Source organism: Anopheles coustani, chromosome X (assembly GCF_943734705.1).
Source record: "Anopheles coustani chromosome X, idAnoCousDA_361_x.2, whole genome shotgun sequence".
Classification (NCBI taxonomy): Eukaryota; Metazoa; Arthropoda; class Insecta; order Diptera; family Culicidae; genus Anopheles; species Anopheles coustani.
In genome coordinates, this window is record NC_071290.1 from 7,957,221 (window position 1) to 7,976,081 (window position 18,861).

At 44.8% G+C, this 18,861-nt stretch overlaps 1 protein-coding gene across 1 annotated transcript in view; it reads left to right on the forward strand.

The window, feature by feature from the left end:
- The window catches only part of LOC131269681 (TOX high mobility group box family member 4-like), a 36,808-nt gene that overhangs the window by 8,659 nt on the left and 9,288 nt on the right, over positions 1-18,861 (forward strand). Inside the window, exons 2-5 of the mRNA XM_058272167.1 lie at positions 12,756-13,030; positions 14,084-14,374; positions 14,445-14,597; positions 14,811-14,946. Of these exons, the coding sequence (XP_058128150.1) occupies positions 12,756-13,030; positions 14,084-14,374; positions 14,445-14,597; positions 14,811-14,946 (855 nt within the window). The remainder of the gene's footprint in view (positions 1-12,755; positions 13,031-14,083; positions 14,375-14,444; positions 14,598-14,810; positions 14,947-18,861) is intronic.

The following is an 18,861-nucleotide window of genomic DNA, read 5'->3' on the forward strand; positions in this document are numbered from 1 at the left end:
TGATGTGTTTAAAAGGCCAACATTGGGATATTAAAATATACATATATTCCAATATTTTAATAAAATCCCATTTTTGTTTGTTTAAACTTTCAAAAAAAGATGACAATTATACGACTTATTTTTAGTCTTTATTTGTCCTGCGACAATTTATTTCCGAAGCAATCTTTAAAAATAAGGTACGCTTTAATCACGCACTTTCATAAGTGCTAGAGTTTGCGATCTTTTTGTGACAAATGCATAGCAATTGAAAGTACATATTAGTATTTATTGAAATGAAACAAGTCAACGTTCAATCGATCTCGATTTTGATTCATTTTGATGTTAAATGTAACGTATGCGTAACGTCAAACTACCATTTTGAAAAAAAAAACCGTTTGACAGGGGCACGAAACACTGGGGTCAATCGACTTTGACGGTAACAGTATCAGGTACAATACTCGCATCGTCGTGCGTTTAGTGTTAATGGATCGAGGAATGTTTGTGTGCAAATTTTTTTCCTCCTATTTCTAGATTGTTTTGAAAGGAACGAGAGTGTAAGGCTTAGAATGCACATTTCGGGCGAACGGTAGTTACGATTTTAGACTGCTCGTAAAACTCTGCTGGCAGAAGGTGGAAAATAAAATCATTCCTTGAGCGGAGTGAAGCGATGGGGTTCGTGCGGGGGAGGGGGTTGGTTAAGTACGCTCCCCGTGGAGTGATGAGAATAAATTTCGCCACATCAGGCAAAATAATTATTATTAGCTGCGCCCCGCAGCACTCGCAGTTTCTTTCGGTTCTCGTATTGCTGCGAGCTCGTAACCGCGTTGATGGTTTTATTACAACCCTACAACCCAATATCCAGACCAAAACGTGAAAACAGTAGATTGAATCGGGTCGGGTCGGGCATGATTAAATGTGTCAAATGTTGTGAAAAAGGAGGTAAAATATGTCAAGCCATCTATTTTGAATTTTCTATTTTCAATACTTGCGTAGGAAATTTTGTCATAAGCAAAACAAGCCTTTGTTTACCGTACTTTTATACTGTAGTAATTACGCCCACCAAGTAGCTGCCGTAAAGTAAAAACCACAGAATGTACCCGTGATAAAATGAAAATGCTTCGCTCTGATCGTAGGTGAAGACGGGGTAACCATGCACTGCTGAAGCTAAGCAAGCAAATGCAATTATTTCTATGAGTAAAATTGTTTAAAAAAAAACACTAAAAATGTAAAAAAATACACTCGCAGTGTTTTGCTAAAATACATAAAAAATACCGTTTTCCACACCTGGTTGACAATTTAAATGATAAAATGGCTTTTTCGCTATGTTTTACAATTCGTGCTTTTTACAATTACTTTCGAACCGGTGTTTTTAGGACCAAATAAGCAGAAGCTCCCTTGCACTTGTGGAAATGGACCAGATGATGAAAAAGAACCAGGAACCTTTGAAACAATTTACTTTGCCATTCGATTCTGGGCGAGATTTACCAAACTGTGAAGTTTTAGAAATTTTAGATAGTAAAAATGTGATCAAAACAGTCTATTAAAAGTTCGTTCGACAGCTTTTACGTACATTTTATGAAAAAAGTGTGCCATCGAGAACAAATCAAACCAGAATTGATTTTGTTTGTATAATTTTTGGCTAGCCGGATGTGCCGACCCCTGCTTTAAATAACGACCAAGCTGGGTGGTGTAATACCGGGTAGTTTTTCACAGTTTATTAGCATTAGTTCTGAATTGGAAGGGTTAAATAATTATCGATGTCGATTGTTGATAATAAATCCATGTCTAATTGCAATTAGATGCTAATCCCCAAGAAATGTAATACAGCTACAAATTGAAACAATATCATATCGTTTTCACAAAACACATACATACGCTATCGATGGAGCATGCGAGTTGTGCTTCAATACAGTTCGCTGTATGTTTTTACCCTAATTGCACAGTTACATTCGAAGTTATTTTGTGCTACACCGGGGTGTATATTGCCCCAGTTTCCCTCCGTGCAAGTGGTTTTCTTTTGCTTTGATTTATTTTTGCAAACAACTTACAAGATTAGCTGATGGTGCAATTTTTTTGTTGGCCACGATTCTTTTACACTTGTCTAGTTTAGTTATAGAGCTTCCATAAGATACGCCAAAGGCGATACGCGTGCACAACAAACTCACCCACACACACACACACACACACGTAACAGTAGTACTACTTCGGGCCCGTTGTGTGGACCCTTCCAAACCGGGACTTGTTGCCGCCCGGAAAAGCTCTCGCCCGCGCAAGCGATGCACACACACACGCACACACACACACGTACGATAGAATGATCTCAAAAGGAGCTGAAGGTCAATGTGATTAGCATGAGCAAAACTTTATGAGCATCAATTGAGAGAGAAAGAGAGGCAGGGAGGACAACGGAGGGGTTGGATGGTCACCGTCATCTAGTAGGGATGGGGGGGGGGCTTTCACCCTCCCACCCTCTCTGGCTGAACCGAGTAGGAGGAGAAGGAGGAATCATTTATTATAACTATTGGTCATTGTCACCACACATCCCGCAACGTTGTTGAGGTTATGATGTTGTTTTTAAGCCCGGGAAGAAAAACAGTCCAGCTTCTTCCGGTAAACATTAACGCGTTGCGTTGTCGATGTCCTTTTCCCACACAAGCACGCACACGCACACGCACCCGCATAAACAGCACCTTCATATTTCATTCTGTTCGCAGTAAAATCCCCTATTTTTCATATGGTTTTCGACAATTCCAGTGAGGGAGATGCAACCGATATGATAACGAATTGCATTTGGCGCATTTGGGTCGGAGAAAACATGCGTGTGTGTGTGTGTGTTTTCGGTGAATCCGCTAGGATCACTTACATAGGCTGAAAGCGTTCCGTTTTGTGGAAGGAAAGGAAAACCCATCCAATTCAAATCAGCATATCTGTCGGAAAAAAAGCATGCACATACACCGACGAAGCGCAACAGCAGGATGGTGAGGGCTTTCCCGATGCAGCTTTCGTGTGGAAAATGTGTGCATGAAACAGTAAACCAAAGTAGTCCACCACCAAGTCCGGGAATTTTCGATTCTGGCCGCGATTATGACGCGAGTGATGGAAAAGAAGCTTAAATTTAATTGTAAAACCCTTTCAGAGAACAAGCACAAGCGTTTGCAAACAACTTTAATTTCGATTATGATGAACTTTTGAAGATTACAGTAAAGCACGCACTCATTTGTTTACGTTTAACCCTTCTTGGGTCGAGAGAAGCTTTGTGCTTCTGCTTAAAACATTGCCAACTCCTTTATCTAACTAGTTTTCCCTCATCTGTAAAATATAAACTCAACCTCAACTTTAAAATATAAAAATCACACGACGCAAAGACGGTTTCAGTTAAATATTACTCATACATCTCTAGAGGCTCCGGAATTTCAACATTTTTGATTCCAATTGAAGCATTCCGGTTGATGAATCGAATTAATGTTCGCACAACACAGCACAAACGCATGTAATACAACCATATAATAGCCATATAATAGATCCTTCTTAATGAAAACAACCAAAACAACAATCGGCACGGTGTTGGAAAACTAACCTAACGGTTTTTCCTAACGCGGAACAATAAGACGTAGTGCATAATTCTGTCCCCTCGATGGTAAAGGAATGGAGTTTTTGGCGGGATGGAAGGTGGAGTGGGGTAGGGTAGGGAGTTCGTTTGTTTGTGTTGCGTTCTATTGCGCCACCGCACGCACCTAAAGCAACAACAAACAACCAGCGGGGCGGGGGAGGGAACTCGATTGTTGGATTACGTTTGTGGTTTGTTGTGAGCAGAGGGAGGCAGAGGGTGGTAAGGGAGGGGCCGGGGAAGTTTTAAAAATGACCAAGTGTGGGGAAGGTTATGAGATGGAAGTTGCATGTGTGTGTGTGTGCGCTTTCGGTTGGGGGCTCGCGTACGTTTCCGGATCATTGTCTTTGCCGCTGAGTTACAGGAAAAAAACGGCATTAAAAAAAACACACACACACAACAAAGAAAAAAGAAAGGTAGATTACGCGGAAAAGAAGAAAAGAAAAACGCAAATTGCAGCCTGGACTGGGGGAAAAGTTATGCTCCATGCAGCACACAAGAGTCGTGGGCACGTGATGATATAATTCGGTTATGATATTAGGCAAAAGTGCCAAAGCAAAAGCACGGGGGAAGGGCGTGCGAGGGCGGGGGGGGGGGAGCTGCAATCTGTTCTACCAGCATCAACTCCATCGCTGTAAGTGCATAGCATTCCCATCAAGCAGATGGAAAACGCGCCGCAGCGTGAACCTGGGAGGATGTTTGAATTATTTTAATTGACTCAATCGATTCCTCCTGTCTATATGCAACTTCAACCGCTGACCGGGACACGCCTGGGAGGGAGGGATGCAACGGGGGAGGGGGCCGATAAACGATAACTCAAATCAAACGCTTGGTGCTTCGTACTCCAAAACATTTCGCCAAATAGAACGAGATATACATTTCAGAACCAGGCTTTGGTGTGGGAGGTGGACGACAGATGATAGAGCTAAGACCGAGCTCCAAATTATGAGCACTGCGTTGCTTTGGTGTGGTACTGCACTAAAACTCAGAAGTATTCACTATGAGCGCCCATACTTCCAACTTGCTTCTTCTAGTACGTAAACTAGAGCTCCTGCAATATTAGCAATGCTGAATCTACAAGGCCTCAGCCCTATGCGCCTAAGCTTTAGAGAACCTGGAGTTCATAGTTTCCCATAGTAATCCCCAAATTACCTTTTTAATACTGCAAACGAATCCCTGAAACGAATTCTCGTCCGATGTTGCTACCTCAACTCATCAGGGTAATTGGATACATCCGATCCGTTCGTTCGACGAAATAAGCTAATTTCGCTCAACCTCGGATAGTGCGAATGTGATGTAAAAACTCAATCCATGTTAATTTCCAATCGATACTAAATGTGAACAACATTTCTCATACGGCACTCTATAGTAGTCTCAAGTTTGCAACGCTGACGCAATCACATTGACTATTAGAATAGTATGGCAGCTATCAGAATCAGCATCTCTAAAGAGTATAACATACATAGAACATTCATTTCCGTATATATCTCGGTGGTAGAAGGTCCTTGGAAGCATGTGCGCTCGATAAAAACAGGTTCCATGCACTACGCTGTAAAAGAATTGAACACAAATGGAATTTTTATTTATTTTAGACTTTTAAGTGCACCTGCCAGTCATAGTTTTACAGCGCACCAGTGTGGTTAGCAGTTTCCTGAAATAGGTTAGCGAGAAGTAGAGGGTTAACCTGGCCGCATGGTCGCAGTCAAACTGTGACTCACACAGAAAATCAGAATAATCACAGAAAACCAGGACATATCCTTAACTCAATAGTGGTCTATGTCTCCAGGTTAGCTTGCGAAGACACAGGAAGCCGGATTCAAAAGCCGTACTGGAGTAAATCCTTGCCGAATAAGAAGAAGAAGAAGAAGGGAGCCCTCACTGGAATAACGAAAGCGTCTATTAAAAATGTGTTTATTTTTTTATTCGTATCTTTTTTTATTATCCTCGTCTTAGCCGCGTTCCGTTCACTCGGTCGCTCGCTTTGCATACTGCATAATCAATCGTTTGGCCTGGCTGGATTGGAAAGCCTGCTAATCGAATCCCGATTGCTCGCTTTAACACTCCGGAAAGGTAATAATGACAACTGTCAACAAATGTCCCCGAGCACTGGATGGGGGAGAGTAGCAGGCGTTTGCCTAGAGACACCCATACCACATTAATCATCACCACATCATCATCATCCACATCCTCCGCACATGTGCAGCTACATTCTGGGTTGTTGTGGAAATGAAATGAGGCGCGAAAAAGTAGTGAAACCGATCTTCCCACCTTCGCTTGTTTTCTTTCTCGTTTTGCTTGTTTGCTAGTTTTGCATCGGGTTGGCGTTTGTATGCAGAACCATTTAACACCGATCCCCGGGGGGACGGCTTGCAGTCGGTTTTTGCAGTGCAGCTCCCCTCCGCTGCCGGTTTGACGCAGTTTTCTCTCGGGCGAGATGGCGTTTACTACCCCATTTGATTCTTTATTACCACTGTTTGCATTAAAGGCAGCAGATTCTGTTGTCGCCAGCTCTCGAGTACTTTAATGCGTCATAAAAAAAAGGCGTATCTACAGTAGTACGCTTCTGGTTGTAAAATACTAATGCGATTGAATATTAACCAACCCGCTCACGCCCCCCCAGGTATGTGTCCAAAGGGATTTTCAAAATGAAAACTTGAGAGGTGGGAGGAAGGGGGTTTGATGCACTATTGTCATTGGAACACTAACCCTATCTTTCATCTGTTTTATGATTTGCATACGTATAACCAAGAGGGAATCTCTTTTAAGGCTCCTATTGCTTGACTCTGAACCTCCACCTGTCAATGCTCGTAGGAGACGTAAAGGAAAGCGCGAACTGGGACCCCGGTCCATAAGGTGATGATGCGTTGTCCGATTCCAACATTTACCATGCCGTACTCTAGAGGAAGCGAATTATGAACTCACGACCAAGAGAAAGGAAGTGCAGCTTCGATTCTCGCTATAATGGGCGATATCTTATCTTTTGGGGCCGGCGAAACATTGGAAGATAAAACCGGCGGGTAACAATAACACACCCCTTCCGGAGTGTGCTTTAGAATGAGCCGGTAGCACCTAAGTGTGTTCTGTATCAAGTGCGCATCAGTTTTTTTTTGTGTTTCTTAAACCTGTACCACACAGTCTGGAGAAACCTCATAATGTATCCTAGGCATAAAATGGCGATGAATGGATGGAGCGCTGGATTTTTGACTTATCGAGCAACGGTTTACAATAACTTGTTGATGATCTAGAATCACTTTCAGTATATAAGGGTATATTCAGCAAAGCTCCTCTGATTTTTCTCAGGAGTTAGTGAAATTCTGGGCAAAGTCGGAAGTTCTAAGTACCCCAAAAATGTATGATGAGCTTCCTGAGCCGGAGAAACTCTAATTCGAATCCCTCTGTCCCGGTCGATACGCTATGTTGTTGCTCCTATGAACTCCTCCGCTGTGTTTTACCTCCTCTGCTATTCCAGGGTTACGCCAGAATAAAGAACTAATAGCTCCACTTCCTCCGTGTGTCCAAAGACACAGCCGGGACTCGGAGCAGCGGCCTTCAAGATGGCATCAGCTATGATTGCGTGCACTGTGCGTGCACGTGGGGTGCAGGCACACATCTATTTACACTTCTTCTGACATCTATTTCCATGTGGCCGGGTAACCTCGGAAGGTTGCCAGCGCGCGATAAGAAGAGCCAGGCGAAAGGCGAACCGAACGCGCCTTTGGACCAGATTCAGCCTAATAATTACGCCGTCTGCCCGGGTTGGGCTGCTGTGAGATGGAACCCGCTCACCCGGAAGGTGTGACAGTTGTCCCCCCCCCCCCCCTGGTGTGAGGAGGGGAAAACCTGCCGCTACTGCGCGGTCAGCGTTTTCCCTTTTATCTTATCTTCGGGAACTTCTTTCGGCCTTCCAGTTGCTGGTTGTCGCAAGAGCGCATTGTTTGTTGTGTAATCGCCTGACCATATCGATGTGTAGGTTGTTTAGCCCCGGTAGTAGTTCCTCCTTTGTGTTTGTTTTCATTCCAACGGTGCTGCACTCGGAAAACACGATCGACCTCCGATTGATCTTTTAGCCGGCGAAGGATGAGAATCTGTACATACAGTAACTCCCAAAAGAGGTCGAACAATGCATGGAACAACAATGGATTTCCTGCTTTGAAGCGGAATGGATTTGGGAATTATTTTAGAAGAGGCACTTAAAACATACGAAAATGAACCTAAACCCGTGTTTTGTGGGAATAACTTTGAATTAAGAAGGTAAAAAGCTACTCTCACACATTTAGTTTAAGAGTGAAACATAGCCAAAGACTGTACCAAAGGGTGATTTTGCACTAGAACTCAGAACTTTGCATTAGAACTCGGTTTGAAATCACGGAGTAATCTATTTCAGGGAAAAATTTAACTAGAATTACAATATATTTGGGTACTTACGTAAGTTCCAATGTTTTCTTTTATGGATTCACGCTTTTCATGTCAAGTTATTGCAAAAGTAGCATTAAAGGCAAAGAGATCGAGAGGGTATAAACGTAGAATATCCTCTTTGTACGATAACTGTTAGGAGTCGCTGTATAGATATGCCAGAAGTACATATATTTATTAGTCTGGCCTGTACTTCCTTCTTTGTTTCGCAAGTCAATTATATCGTGAGTCTATTGCTATGTTGCGCACACACACAGGCTCAACAGTCGTGGGAGATAAGGTTGGTTGTGGAACAGCTCAAGACAGTGTTTCGCAATGGGGCGGCCGCCTATAGTCTATTGTTTGTGAGACCTCCACTGGCTTTCTGCCAGAACAACAACATGTGATCTGTACTCCTACAACTAACTACCCCACCTTCTCGTGCCCACCCTCCTCATCCTCGTAGGGAAATTTACAGTGGGATTGTTTTTGTTTCTCATTTTGTTTGGCGTACGTTTTCTGCAACTCTGTGAAGCAGTGTACGGTTTAAAGCCGAATTCAAGGACTGGAGGAATGAACCTCCCATTAAGGTTTTCCAATCTGCGACACTTGCAGGGGGGAAAACAGTGAAAAGCCGGAAATGTAATGCAAACGTGTCCTTTCCTTCGGTTTTACGACAGCGCGCTAGAATCCACTCCGTTTTTTTCCCCATTTCCGAAAGTACGATATTAGTTTTGAACTCGTTTTTTCCCTTTATGTGTTTGTGTGTTTGTTTGTCAATAAGTGGGAAGATGGCAGTAAACATTCCCGGCTCTGATGCTGGTGTGTGCTGTAAATACGACCGCTGCTATAGTAGCTGCCTAAAGCAGGTCTGTTTCTTCCCACCATTGAGTTTAACATCCCTTCCCTCGTAAAGTTGTGGGTACATGTGTGTGTGTAAATTTGCTGTTGTGTGAGGAAAAACGCAAATGTTGCTAATTGAAACAAGTGTTCCTTGTTTTTTTGTACGTTTCTCAATTTTCTTCGAATTCTTCAACCCCGTCCCCCGGCTAAACACTCATCTACAGTCCAACCTTCACCCCCCCCCCCCCCCCTCTCCTTCCCCACCCTTCGTTGGAACACACGGAACAAACCTACCGTACCACCTCCCTTCGCCCTCGTTTCCAACGCAACAACAACAACAACCTAACTGTGGCAAGCCATTTACGCGCTGTGACCTACTTGGGACGGATTGTTTGATCGTGTGGGTAGCCCTGCAGAGTCGGTTCCGTTTCGCCTGCCCTTCGCAATGTGCCTCCCTTCTCCTCACCACCACCACCACCCCCTCCCCCCCAGGCACTGTGTCCCGGTTTGAGCCGCGATTTATATTGGAAAAACGTAAGTTGGGGTTGTTGTTTCCCAAGGAAGCGAATTATCAGATATTATTATTCCCGTGCCAACCCGTTTGATTTCCATTGCTTGACGAATGGTGACGGGTTGGTGGGTTGGGCGGGGGATGATTAGAGGGGAGTGGTGGGGGGGAGCGGATCTATTCTTGGCCGAGTTCCAAAAACTTACCGCAGCTTTACGGCGTACGATCCGCCATTGGCAAGACGATTGAATCATTTCGATTTGGAGCTAACACTATTACAACCGGAGCGAAACGGGTTCCACCCGAGACGAAACCTTACACTAGCGTGCACTTCGAGAGATGAAACCTTGCAACGCATTGGACTGGGAAGCTTTGCTTAGGGCAAAGTGGGGTAAAACAGGCACGGGACTGTGTTTTTCTTCAGTACCCTTACGTTGTATCTATCGAAGCACTTCTTCGTCGATAGGGGAAAGTCGGACAACATGTACTGGTGGAGTAAACATTTATTTTAGAAATAATATATTACAAAAAAAAATATTAGGAGATGTTCGAAAATGCTTGCTAAATCGTAAAACTTCAATTTCATAATTTATTTATGTCCGATTGTTTTATAGCAGTATTTTTTTGTTTAAAGAAGAATAAACCGCCAATCGGAGAATTTCCTATCCAAGCTGTGCTTGAATATCATAGATATCGCTTCGTTTTCTTGTTGTTTATGTTCATTTTCAGATGATGATGATGACGATGATGGTAATGATAGCTAGCGAAGCGATGTTTGATCAGGTTTTTTTCCATTTTTCGACGGAGACAACATTGTTTTTTAAATGTGACATTTTCAGAACCGAATAACGAAAACAAAATCAGCCCGAGCCGGCAATTGTGTGATATATCGCAGCATTCATAAAAATACGGCATGAATTTAAATATTGCATCGACTATGGGGCATAAAGATGGTTGGAGACATTCATGCCCTGCCACGTCTTGAACTATGTGGTGGAAGCAGGATTGTGACGTTCTTCAAACCGTTGATCTGTAACTTTTTTAAAACCAATAAACGATCTTCAACAATGTGAAACGTCAAAGGCCTTTGTCACAATAAAGCGATCGATGCAAAGGTTTATTTACGCAGCGCATTCATTTGAAATTCATTAGAGAGGATTTAAACGATTGCAGTATTCACTTAACAGCAACTGTCAAACACTCATTTCATTCATGTGAAACCCAACTTAACTTGTTTAAACTCGAAATAAACAAACAATTTTGCCCAACTAAAATGTCACTTAACGTAGCCAGGCTAGAAATTTTTTTCACAGCTATGAAATTTGTTTGATACTATAACAGTATAAAAACATTTAAAATGATCGTTAAACAAAATAAACAAAGTTGTTTCATGCGATTTAAGTTCACTCGCAGGATTCACAACGGTAAATGAGTATTATTATTAATTTTAGAGATGGAATAATAAAAAAGCTCATTTACAGTTCTGCATAGTTTGTTTACCCACTCATAATTGCCGGTTGACAGTTAGCGTTAATTTGTTGTGAATCGAGTAAACGCGTGATGAGTTCAGACACTTTCAGTTCACTGAAATGAAGACGAATGACACTTTCTGTCGAATGAAAGTTGCTGTCATCTATCTGCACCTTTGGGCCTGTGATTATTTGATTTTGGTACAAACGGATAGTGATAATATTGCTTTATGTTTTTTTCATTGATAAACAATTGACAGACTGTTGAATGGAGTGAGAATGTTACTTTAGCCACAGGGAGAGGTTTATATTGGCTCATCTTCCCCTACGCTTCATCTCAGTTGTTGGGATTTGCAAGGCAAGTACAGCAAATAAGGCGTACTAATATATCCTTCGAGATGATTAATGGAAACGGACAAAAACAAGTCTTTTCGTTTTTCGCCAAATTCGCACACCAATACAAATACATTCGCAAAGGACAATCAATAACAAACAAACGGTATTGCATGCGAAAATCCGAGCGGTGAAACATTCTCGCGCTAAGGAGGAAGGGTCGATGAGGTTTATCTGCGTTGTTGAAAATGTTTTTAGTATCGGAAGCTCTCTAAAACACACACACACACACGTACATAAATACACTGGTGCGCTACGGCACGTGAAGTTAAGACGCGCAGTTCAAGGTTGGAACTAGATAGCAAGGAAAAAAAAAACCAAAATAAAACAGCACTTTTCTCCCAAACCCCACCCTTCCATTCGCCTACATTCCGCTTTCCCTCACCTTCCTCCTGACCAGGCCACCAGGGTTACCAGTGACAGCATCTTTCTGGCTGGCGAAATGCATTTTTATTTTACTGCCAAAGGATTCTGCTGTTGTGAAGGTCACCCGATTGAAATTGATGGTACACAACGAGGCGATGGAAAATTTATGGAAAACTCGGCGATCTGGGTGCAACGGCAGTCTATCTAGCTTCCGTCCCCGCCCGTTCCGGCCACCACCCGCGCAGGAATGCTCTTCAGCAGAGAGCGCCCAATGCCAACAGTGGTGGCACGGCTGGAGTCGATTCGAGTCGTAAAAACTTCGCCAGCTATAGAAGGTGCTATATTTCGCTCGGCAAAAACATCCCGGTCGTGCCAACAACATGCCGACATCTTCGCGCTTTAATGATGCGATCGCTGGAATGCGCTTGGAATATATCCTCCCTCGTGAGCGCTCGGGATATAAAGTGTATCATTAAAACTATCGTGGCCTTGTTTTCTTTTTATTACTATTATCCGCTTAGTCGCTCTCCGGTGCAAAGTCATCCTGCGGCGCCGATTCGGAGGCGACAATACACATTTTTATTTTCCGAACTTCGATCGGCGCGACGAACGCTTTCTTTCATCCTTGAAGCGCGCGTAATGGGTTGAAGCTTTTCACTTCCAATCAATTTGCAAGTCAAGTCGCCACCAACGCGCGCGGGGAGACCCAGTCCAAATGGAGTGGAGCTGCGGATGCCTTCGGACGATTAAAATTAGTACCGGATTAAAAATGCACGAACACCGGAGACCGCGCGGCGGAGGGTGTTAAAATGGGTGCTTCTCTTAAGGTTTTGCTCGCGTCGTGCGCCAAGGGATTTGCATAAGACACGAAAGGTGCCTTGTGCTAGATATCGACCACCTTTTTTTTTTTTTGCTGTACTAATTTTTTTATGCTTGCAGAACACTCAGCGTTGCATTCCGCAAACGGTTATTACCATAAAACGCGCGAAACCGGGCACATAAACGGATGTGCATGTGTAGTACGCTTGGAAGCTGTCGAACATGACGAGTCTTATATGTCCAGTTTGATGTCATTGTTGGTCTTTTTTTTCCTACAGAAATCCTTCCTAATCCCTTGCCTTGCCTTGTGACACCTTCTAGACAGGTTGAGAATATAAGAGCTGATGCATTAAAACGGTGATTCTATCTCTCTTCGCAGACGTTTCACACGCCTTCGTTCGGGGACGACGAGTTCGATATACAGTCGATGAACAACCACCTGCAGCAACCGCACCAGCAGCACCAGCAACACCAGCAGCAGCAGCAGCAACAACACCATCACCAGCAGCACCAGCAGCACCAGCAGAGCCAGCAGCAAGCGCAGTACCAGATGCACAGTAGCTCCCAGCAACAACCGAGCCATATGGTGGGAATGCTGCAGGATCAGCAGCAGCAGAGCTACGGCCAATGGCACCAGGATATGAACCACCACAGGTACCACAGACGAAACCAGAATGAGATCATTCCATCTGACTTTGGCGTATCGTAATCGCTGCAACCCCAATCGGTTCTCTATAACTAAGCAACCATTGGCTATGACAGTTTCGTCATTCTTGGACACTACGAGCTGTAGTTGTTGACCATTCTTCACCGCTTGTCAAATCCGCTTAGTGACCTTCTGGAACTTTGGCCAGCTTGCTTGCAATTAAATTAATATCATCAGCGTGTACCAGAATCTCTGAATTTCCACCTTCGCGAGCTATCTCCAGTTCAGGTTCAAATTCTTGAATAGCACACATTGACTTGCAAATGGGATCCAGAACGTATCCGGATTTGATCCTCATGAGATTCAGAGTCGGGGGATTCCGGCTTGGATCAAGCTGGGACTGGATTTTCGCACCATCACCAATTGCGGTGGAACTAAACTAAAGTACTAAACTAAACTACATCCAACGTGATGAAACCATATATCTGCGGGGTTGTTCCATTCGTAGAACATAATCGACTGGTCAACCGCGGAATCCCGACAAATTGCGTGACTTAAAGACCAACATTTAGGGACAAGGATCCTACTGCATAGGGCTTGGTAGACTTACTAATACACATGCTGTAGTATTCTGTATCCTTAGTCCGAATGTTCCACATGGTTTTGCGATTCTGCTGTCGGTGGGCAATGTCCTGATTATCTGAGTTTAAAACCTAAGATTCCTCTACTAAAGGTTCCAATTCGCGGATGGGAACATTTGTGGTTTGTAGCGAATGTAGAACCAGAACCTAAGTGATTCGTTTGCAGTTTCTTTTCAACGAATAGTTGAAATGTTGAAAATATGTTAACTAGTCTCAATCAACTTATTATAAATGAAATGTAATCTCACTGATCTGTATAACTCGTTTCGATGTGACGAAAAGAGGCTAAGAAAATCAATGCGAATAGCAGCAGCGGTTGGTCCAACGTAACAAGTAGGCAGGGTGGGCTCTCGACAACTCGACAACTGTTCGCGGGTTAATAACGTGCTTCTTTTTCCTCTTTCGCTTTTCCCCACGCAGCCCGTACACGCTACAGTCCCCCAATCAGCCGACGTACCATCAGCTGAACGCTAGTCCGAACAACAATCCCACGCTGCACGTCATGCAGCCGCCGCAGCAGTCGCCTTCGATGGTTCCCCCAGCCCAGCAGCAGCAACAATTGTCCCCGCAGCAGCAACAGCAGCAGCAGCAGCATCTCGTGGCCGGAAATGCGCTCAACTACATCGGCCGCTCGCCGCCACAGAACGGCGGCGGCCAGGGGACGGAAAACGGAACCACCAGCGATGACAGCGACGACACGATTCCGGTAAGGACCAGGCCTCACACCCCTCATTGACGGTTGATAATTCCAATTTGTGCCGCTCCTTCCTTCCTTTCGCTTGCAGGCGAACGCCCTGAAGCGTCCTTCGTCGGAGCCGTCGTACGGGGAGGACGCGCTGGCGGGTGCCGGCAACATGAAGGCGTCTGCCGCCGCCGCCAAGAAGCCGAAGGTGACGAAGAAGAAGAAAAAGCGGGATCCCAACGAACCACAGAAGTATGTCACGCGCGGGTTAAGGATGTGTCCCTTTAAGGATAACACGACAACACGCATTGTTTGAATCATATTTTTCGACCCTCCCTTATCGAATATCTCCTATATTTGATTCCATTAATGTTATTACTGTTGATTAAGTGCGCGGGAGTGAATTATAATATGTTCTAGCTTGCAACATTGCGCTCACACGCTTCTTCGTTCTTCTTCTCCCAGACCCGTCTCGGCCTATGCATTGTTTTTCCGCGACACACAGGCAGCTATTAAAGGCCAAAACCCGAACGCGTCGTTCGGAGAAGTTTCCAAAATCGTGGCCTCCATGTGGGACGTGCTGGCATCGGAGCATAAAAATGTAAGTAGTAAATTAGTAGTAGCCGTAGCTCTCTGCCTGTGGCCAAATAATGGTGGTGGTGGTGGTGGTGGTGAGGAAGGCCCGACCGGTGGTCGGTTGCTGTGGTGAAAGTATCCTCCTCTCCTAGCGCCGCGTCTCGCTGCCTCCGGGCCGGGCGAAATTAACCCGCCACCCGACGCCAGCTTTCGAGTTTCTAATCATAGGACAGCTTCCTCAAGTCGGGCGCCGGTCGGGTTAAATGTCGACACTATTGTTCAATTCGAGCGCACATTCGGGAAGGCAGGGGACTCGTTTTAAACTACGTTAATTCGTTAACACATGGATAACGCATGACTACAACAAAATAAGATAGCAATACCCTTTTTCGTCGAAGCGTCGAAAGGATTTTTTCCGGTTTGTTGCAATAAGATCGTTTAACGCGTGGTTTACCATGGAGCTGCGTAACTGGCACAAACGCATACATTGTGTGCAAGCACAACACAAATTACCGTAATTCGTGTGAGTGTCCCATCAAATTTTCAATAGCTCGGTGCTATACTCGCAAGCTTCGTTTTGCTTTACAAAATAATCAACTGTCGCCTCTGGCAACAGATATAATCCGTGTGATTTTATTTAATGTCGCTGTAATGAGTGGTTTTCTGATATTTAACCCTTATGTCTACGACCGCTTTCTCCGGGTTAATGTGACAAAATTAATTTTCCAAAATGATCTTATTACTTTGGTTTGCTATTTGGACGAAAGTATGTATTTGTAAACAGGTTTTTCTTTTCTTTTCATAGACCAAATCAAATTAAGTTTCCTTATTGACGGTGATTGAGCTTTAAATAATTACGTGCCAGCTTGAGATAAAAGCATATTAGAAAGAATTATAAACTGGAAACAGTGCAATGGTGATTGTTTGACATTTCTATCCAATCAGTAAGGGTGTATTGAATATATGGCCTTTAGAAGCCTGTCCGTAATGTCCAAAGACGTCTTCATCGCCAGATTGGCTAAAAGAAGAAGAAGCATTATTATTTCAGATAGATTTGTCAGATATGCAGACATATACACTATAAAACATATCAGGATCATAGAATGATTAGGGAAGAAATTGGATAGTACTTCTTGAAGTTCTGGAAAATGTGTGGGTCTTCACTTCGAAATTACTGTTTACGCTAACTAAAAAATTGTTTTAACTATGTTCAACATCATCTTCTGTGAAAAGTGTTTCAACCATGGGCGTAAGGGTTAATGTTCCTTCTCTAATAAAAACTCACCGGTATGTCGTTTGGCGTACGCTGGTTTTTTGAGAGCATCGAGCATTTAAACATCTTCGTTAGCCCCCGGGTACGGTGCGTATTGTCCCGCTTTCCCCCTTTGCGCTGCATCGCGTTGATTTGGTTCCGTTGTTGAATTGGTTGTTCGTTGGCGCTACTTCACACTACCGAACCATTATTCCGTCTTTGGGTTTCTGCACGGTCGGTGCAGGCGGGCTGAAAAGTTTCGTGTAAACCCAAACTAGAGAGCTGGAGGAGAAAGGTGGAGTAAGGCAATCATAGTCGCTAACCAGGATCCATAAACCTGATTTCGGTGCGTTTTCTTTTTCGTTTCTATGGAGCGCTTTGCCTTTTGTTCGCTCGAGCTGTGGTGCGATAAAACAATGACGTTGATTTGGTCGTTCGAGGTAGTGATGCAATGATCTGGTTGATTGCGGAGGGGAAGATTGTTGAAAACACAAAAAAAAAACGGAAGACAAATTGCTTAGCAACCGCGATTTCCATCCCATTCCAAACCCTCACCTGCCCAGGCCACTCCAAAATGAGTAGATTGACAGAACTCGTTCACTATGCTTGGTTGTGAGGGTTAGATGTTGTTGTGCAGATCGGTCAAATGCGCAAACAAATATTGATCAACTTCTCGTTCGGCCAAAAGCAGGATGTATCATCTGCCCGATTCACGCCAGGGGCGGGGCGGGGGTGGGGGTTATCCTTTTATCGGAGTGGTTTTTGTTTTGTTCTCCACCATGGCGGCGGTGCACAACAACGACTTTCCCTGGAATTGGAATGCCTTTTCCCTCGGAAAATCCAATTCCAATGGAAGCTGCAATAAACTGCTTTTACACGGAGCTTTCTCATTAACGAGCTCTAACACACCAGCACTTGTGGAGGGATCGGGCAATGTATACACACACACACACAGAAACACACACTCGCACACATATATGTATATAGACAGCGAGAGATATAGAGATAGCGACAAAGGGAAGGGATCTCCCTTCACGCAGCATGTCCTCTTGATGCTCGTTTCAATAGTTTCAAGTACCCCGTTCTTAAAGATTTTCCCGAAAGACCACCGAACAGCAACGAAATCCAAGACCAAAGTAGTATTTTCTTTCCACATTTCTTCGAAACTTCGATAGGAGGCGACAGTATTGGAGTTCGTGAGTTGGTCTGTAATCAGAACAAGCAGCATTCCCGCATTTCCTATCGCGCTGGGAAACGGGTTCGATTATCTTCAGAATTCCCACTCCCCCGCCCCACTCCGTGCAACCCAACCCAACCCCCCCGCCCACTGTGTGGAGGAGTCCTGCAAAGTTCCGTGAGGAAAACCGCGTGCCGGGGATGGGAACCCACTTCTCGGAGTTGCATTTCGGCGTGGTAGAGAAGGGCTTGGTGGGCGGTGGTAGGTGGTGCATTTTCCCGCGTCTGCACCTCCCCCCTCCCCATCCCTACCAACCTGATATTGGACCCGTTTCGCTATATAAATCTCGCATTTCGGTGAACCTCGTCTCTCGTTCGCTACTCGAAGCTTCTCGCTCTCCGTTCTCGGGGAGTTTGGGGAACGAAACACAACTGTCTGTTTCCCGTTTTTCCCGTGAAACCTCCCGGCCCGGGAGAGGATGGGCTGCTGCTGCTGCTGCTTGCGGTCTTTATGATGAGCTTTATATTGTGAAATTTTCGTTTAAACAACCGGCTATTCCGGCGAAAAAGTCTTACATCATGTTCGGAGGTTCGGAGCCAAACGGTTCGGTCTCGGTTCCGGAGTTTGTTTGGTTGGAGTACGGAGCGAACAGACCAGGGCATGCGCGACTTGCCCACTGGTAGTTACACATGTCGCTTCGGTTTCGGTTGTTTGTGTTGAACCGCCTGACTGATTGGGAGGGGGGAGGAGGAGGAGGAGGATGGAGCGGGTGTTCTTATCCTTGCCGAGGACACGATACACACGGGGGGCACACGGTACAATCCGGTTGTGTCACCAGCGAAGCTACTACTCTCTCTCCGCCGTTGTATTCCATTTCACCTAGCTGCACCACCCCACCCCCCTCCCCCCACTCTTTACTTTCTTTCTCCTCCCTTCTCGCACCCCCATCTTCTCAATCACTTCTTAGCGCTCTTTCAACATCTTCTCCTCTCGGATCCAGCCCCCTCTTCTGTGTTTGACTACTTTTCTTGTCTTCCATTCCTCGCAGTTGCATACATAATGCTGCTTTTGCCCGAGAAACGGGAAGACCAGGAAAATCAGTCGAAAAGAAGAAAAAGAAAACACACACACACAACTCAAAAGTAAAATAAGAGCAGTGGCTGTGGAAATAATGATCATCGGAGTGTGGGGTGTTTGGGGGGTGGGGGGGGGGGGGGGGTCTGGCGGAATACTGGAGTTGACTGAAACATTTGCGAAGTTTTTCAATTTAATTTTCAAGATGAGAATCACTCTTCACTTCCTCATCGCTGCTCTCTGCGAGCCCCCCCCCGTAGTATTGGGTTGCTCTGGTGGTGGTGGTGTTTTTATTCCCGCTTTAATGATGTTTTACATTTCTGGCTCCCCCTCCCCCCCTCCCAACCCCCCACCCCCTGCCGTTTCTTCTGTAAGAGGAGTGTGGGGGTGTAATAATATTGTGTCCGCGCTGGGGCTTGCCTCGACTTCAATCTTCC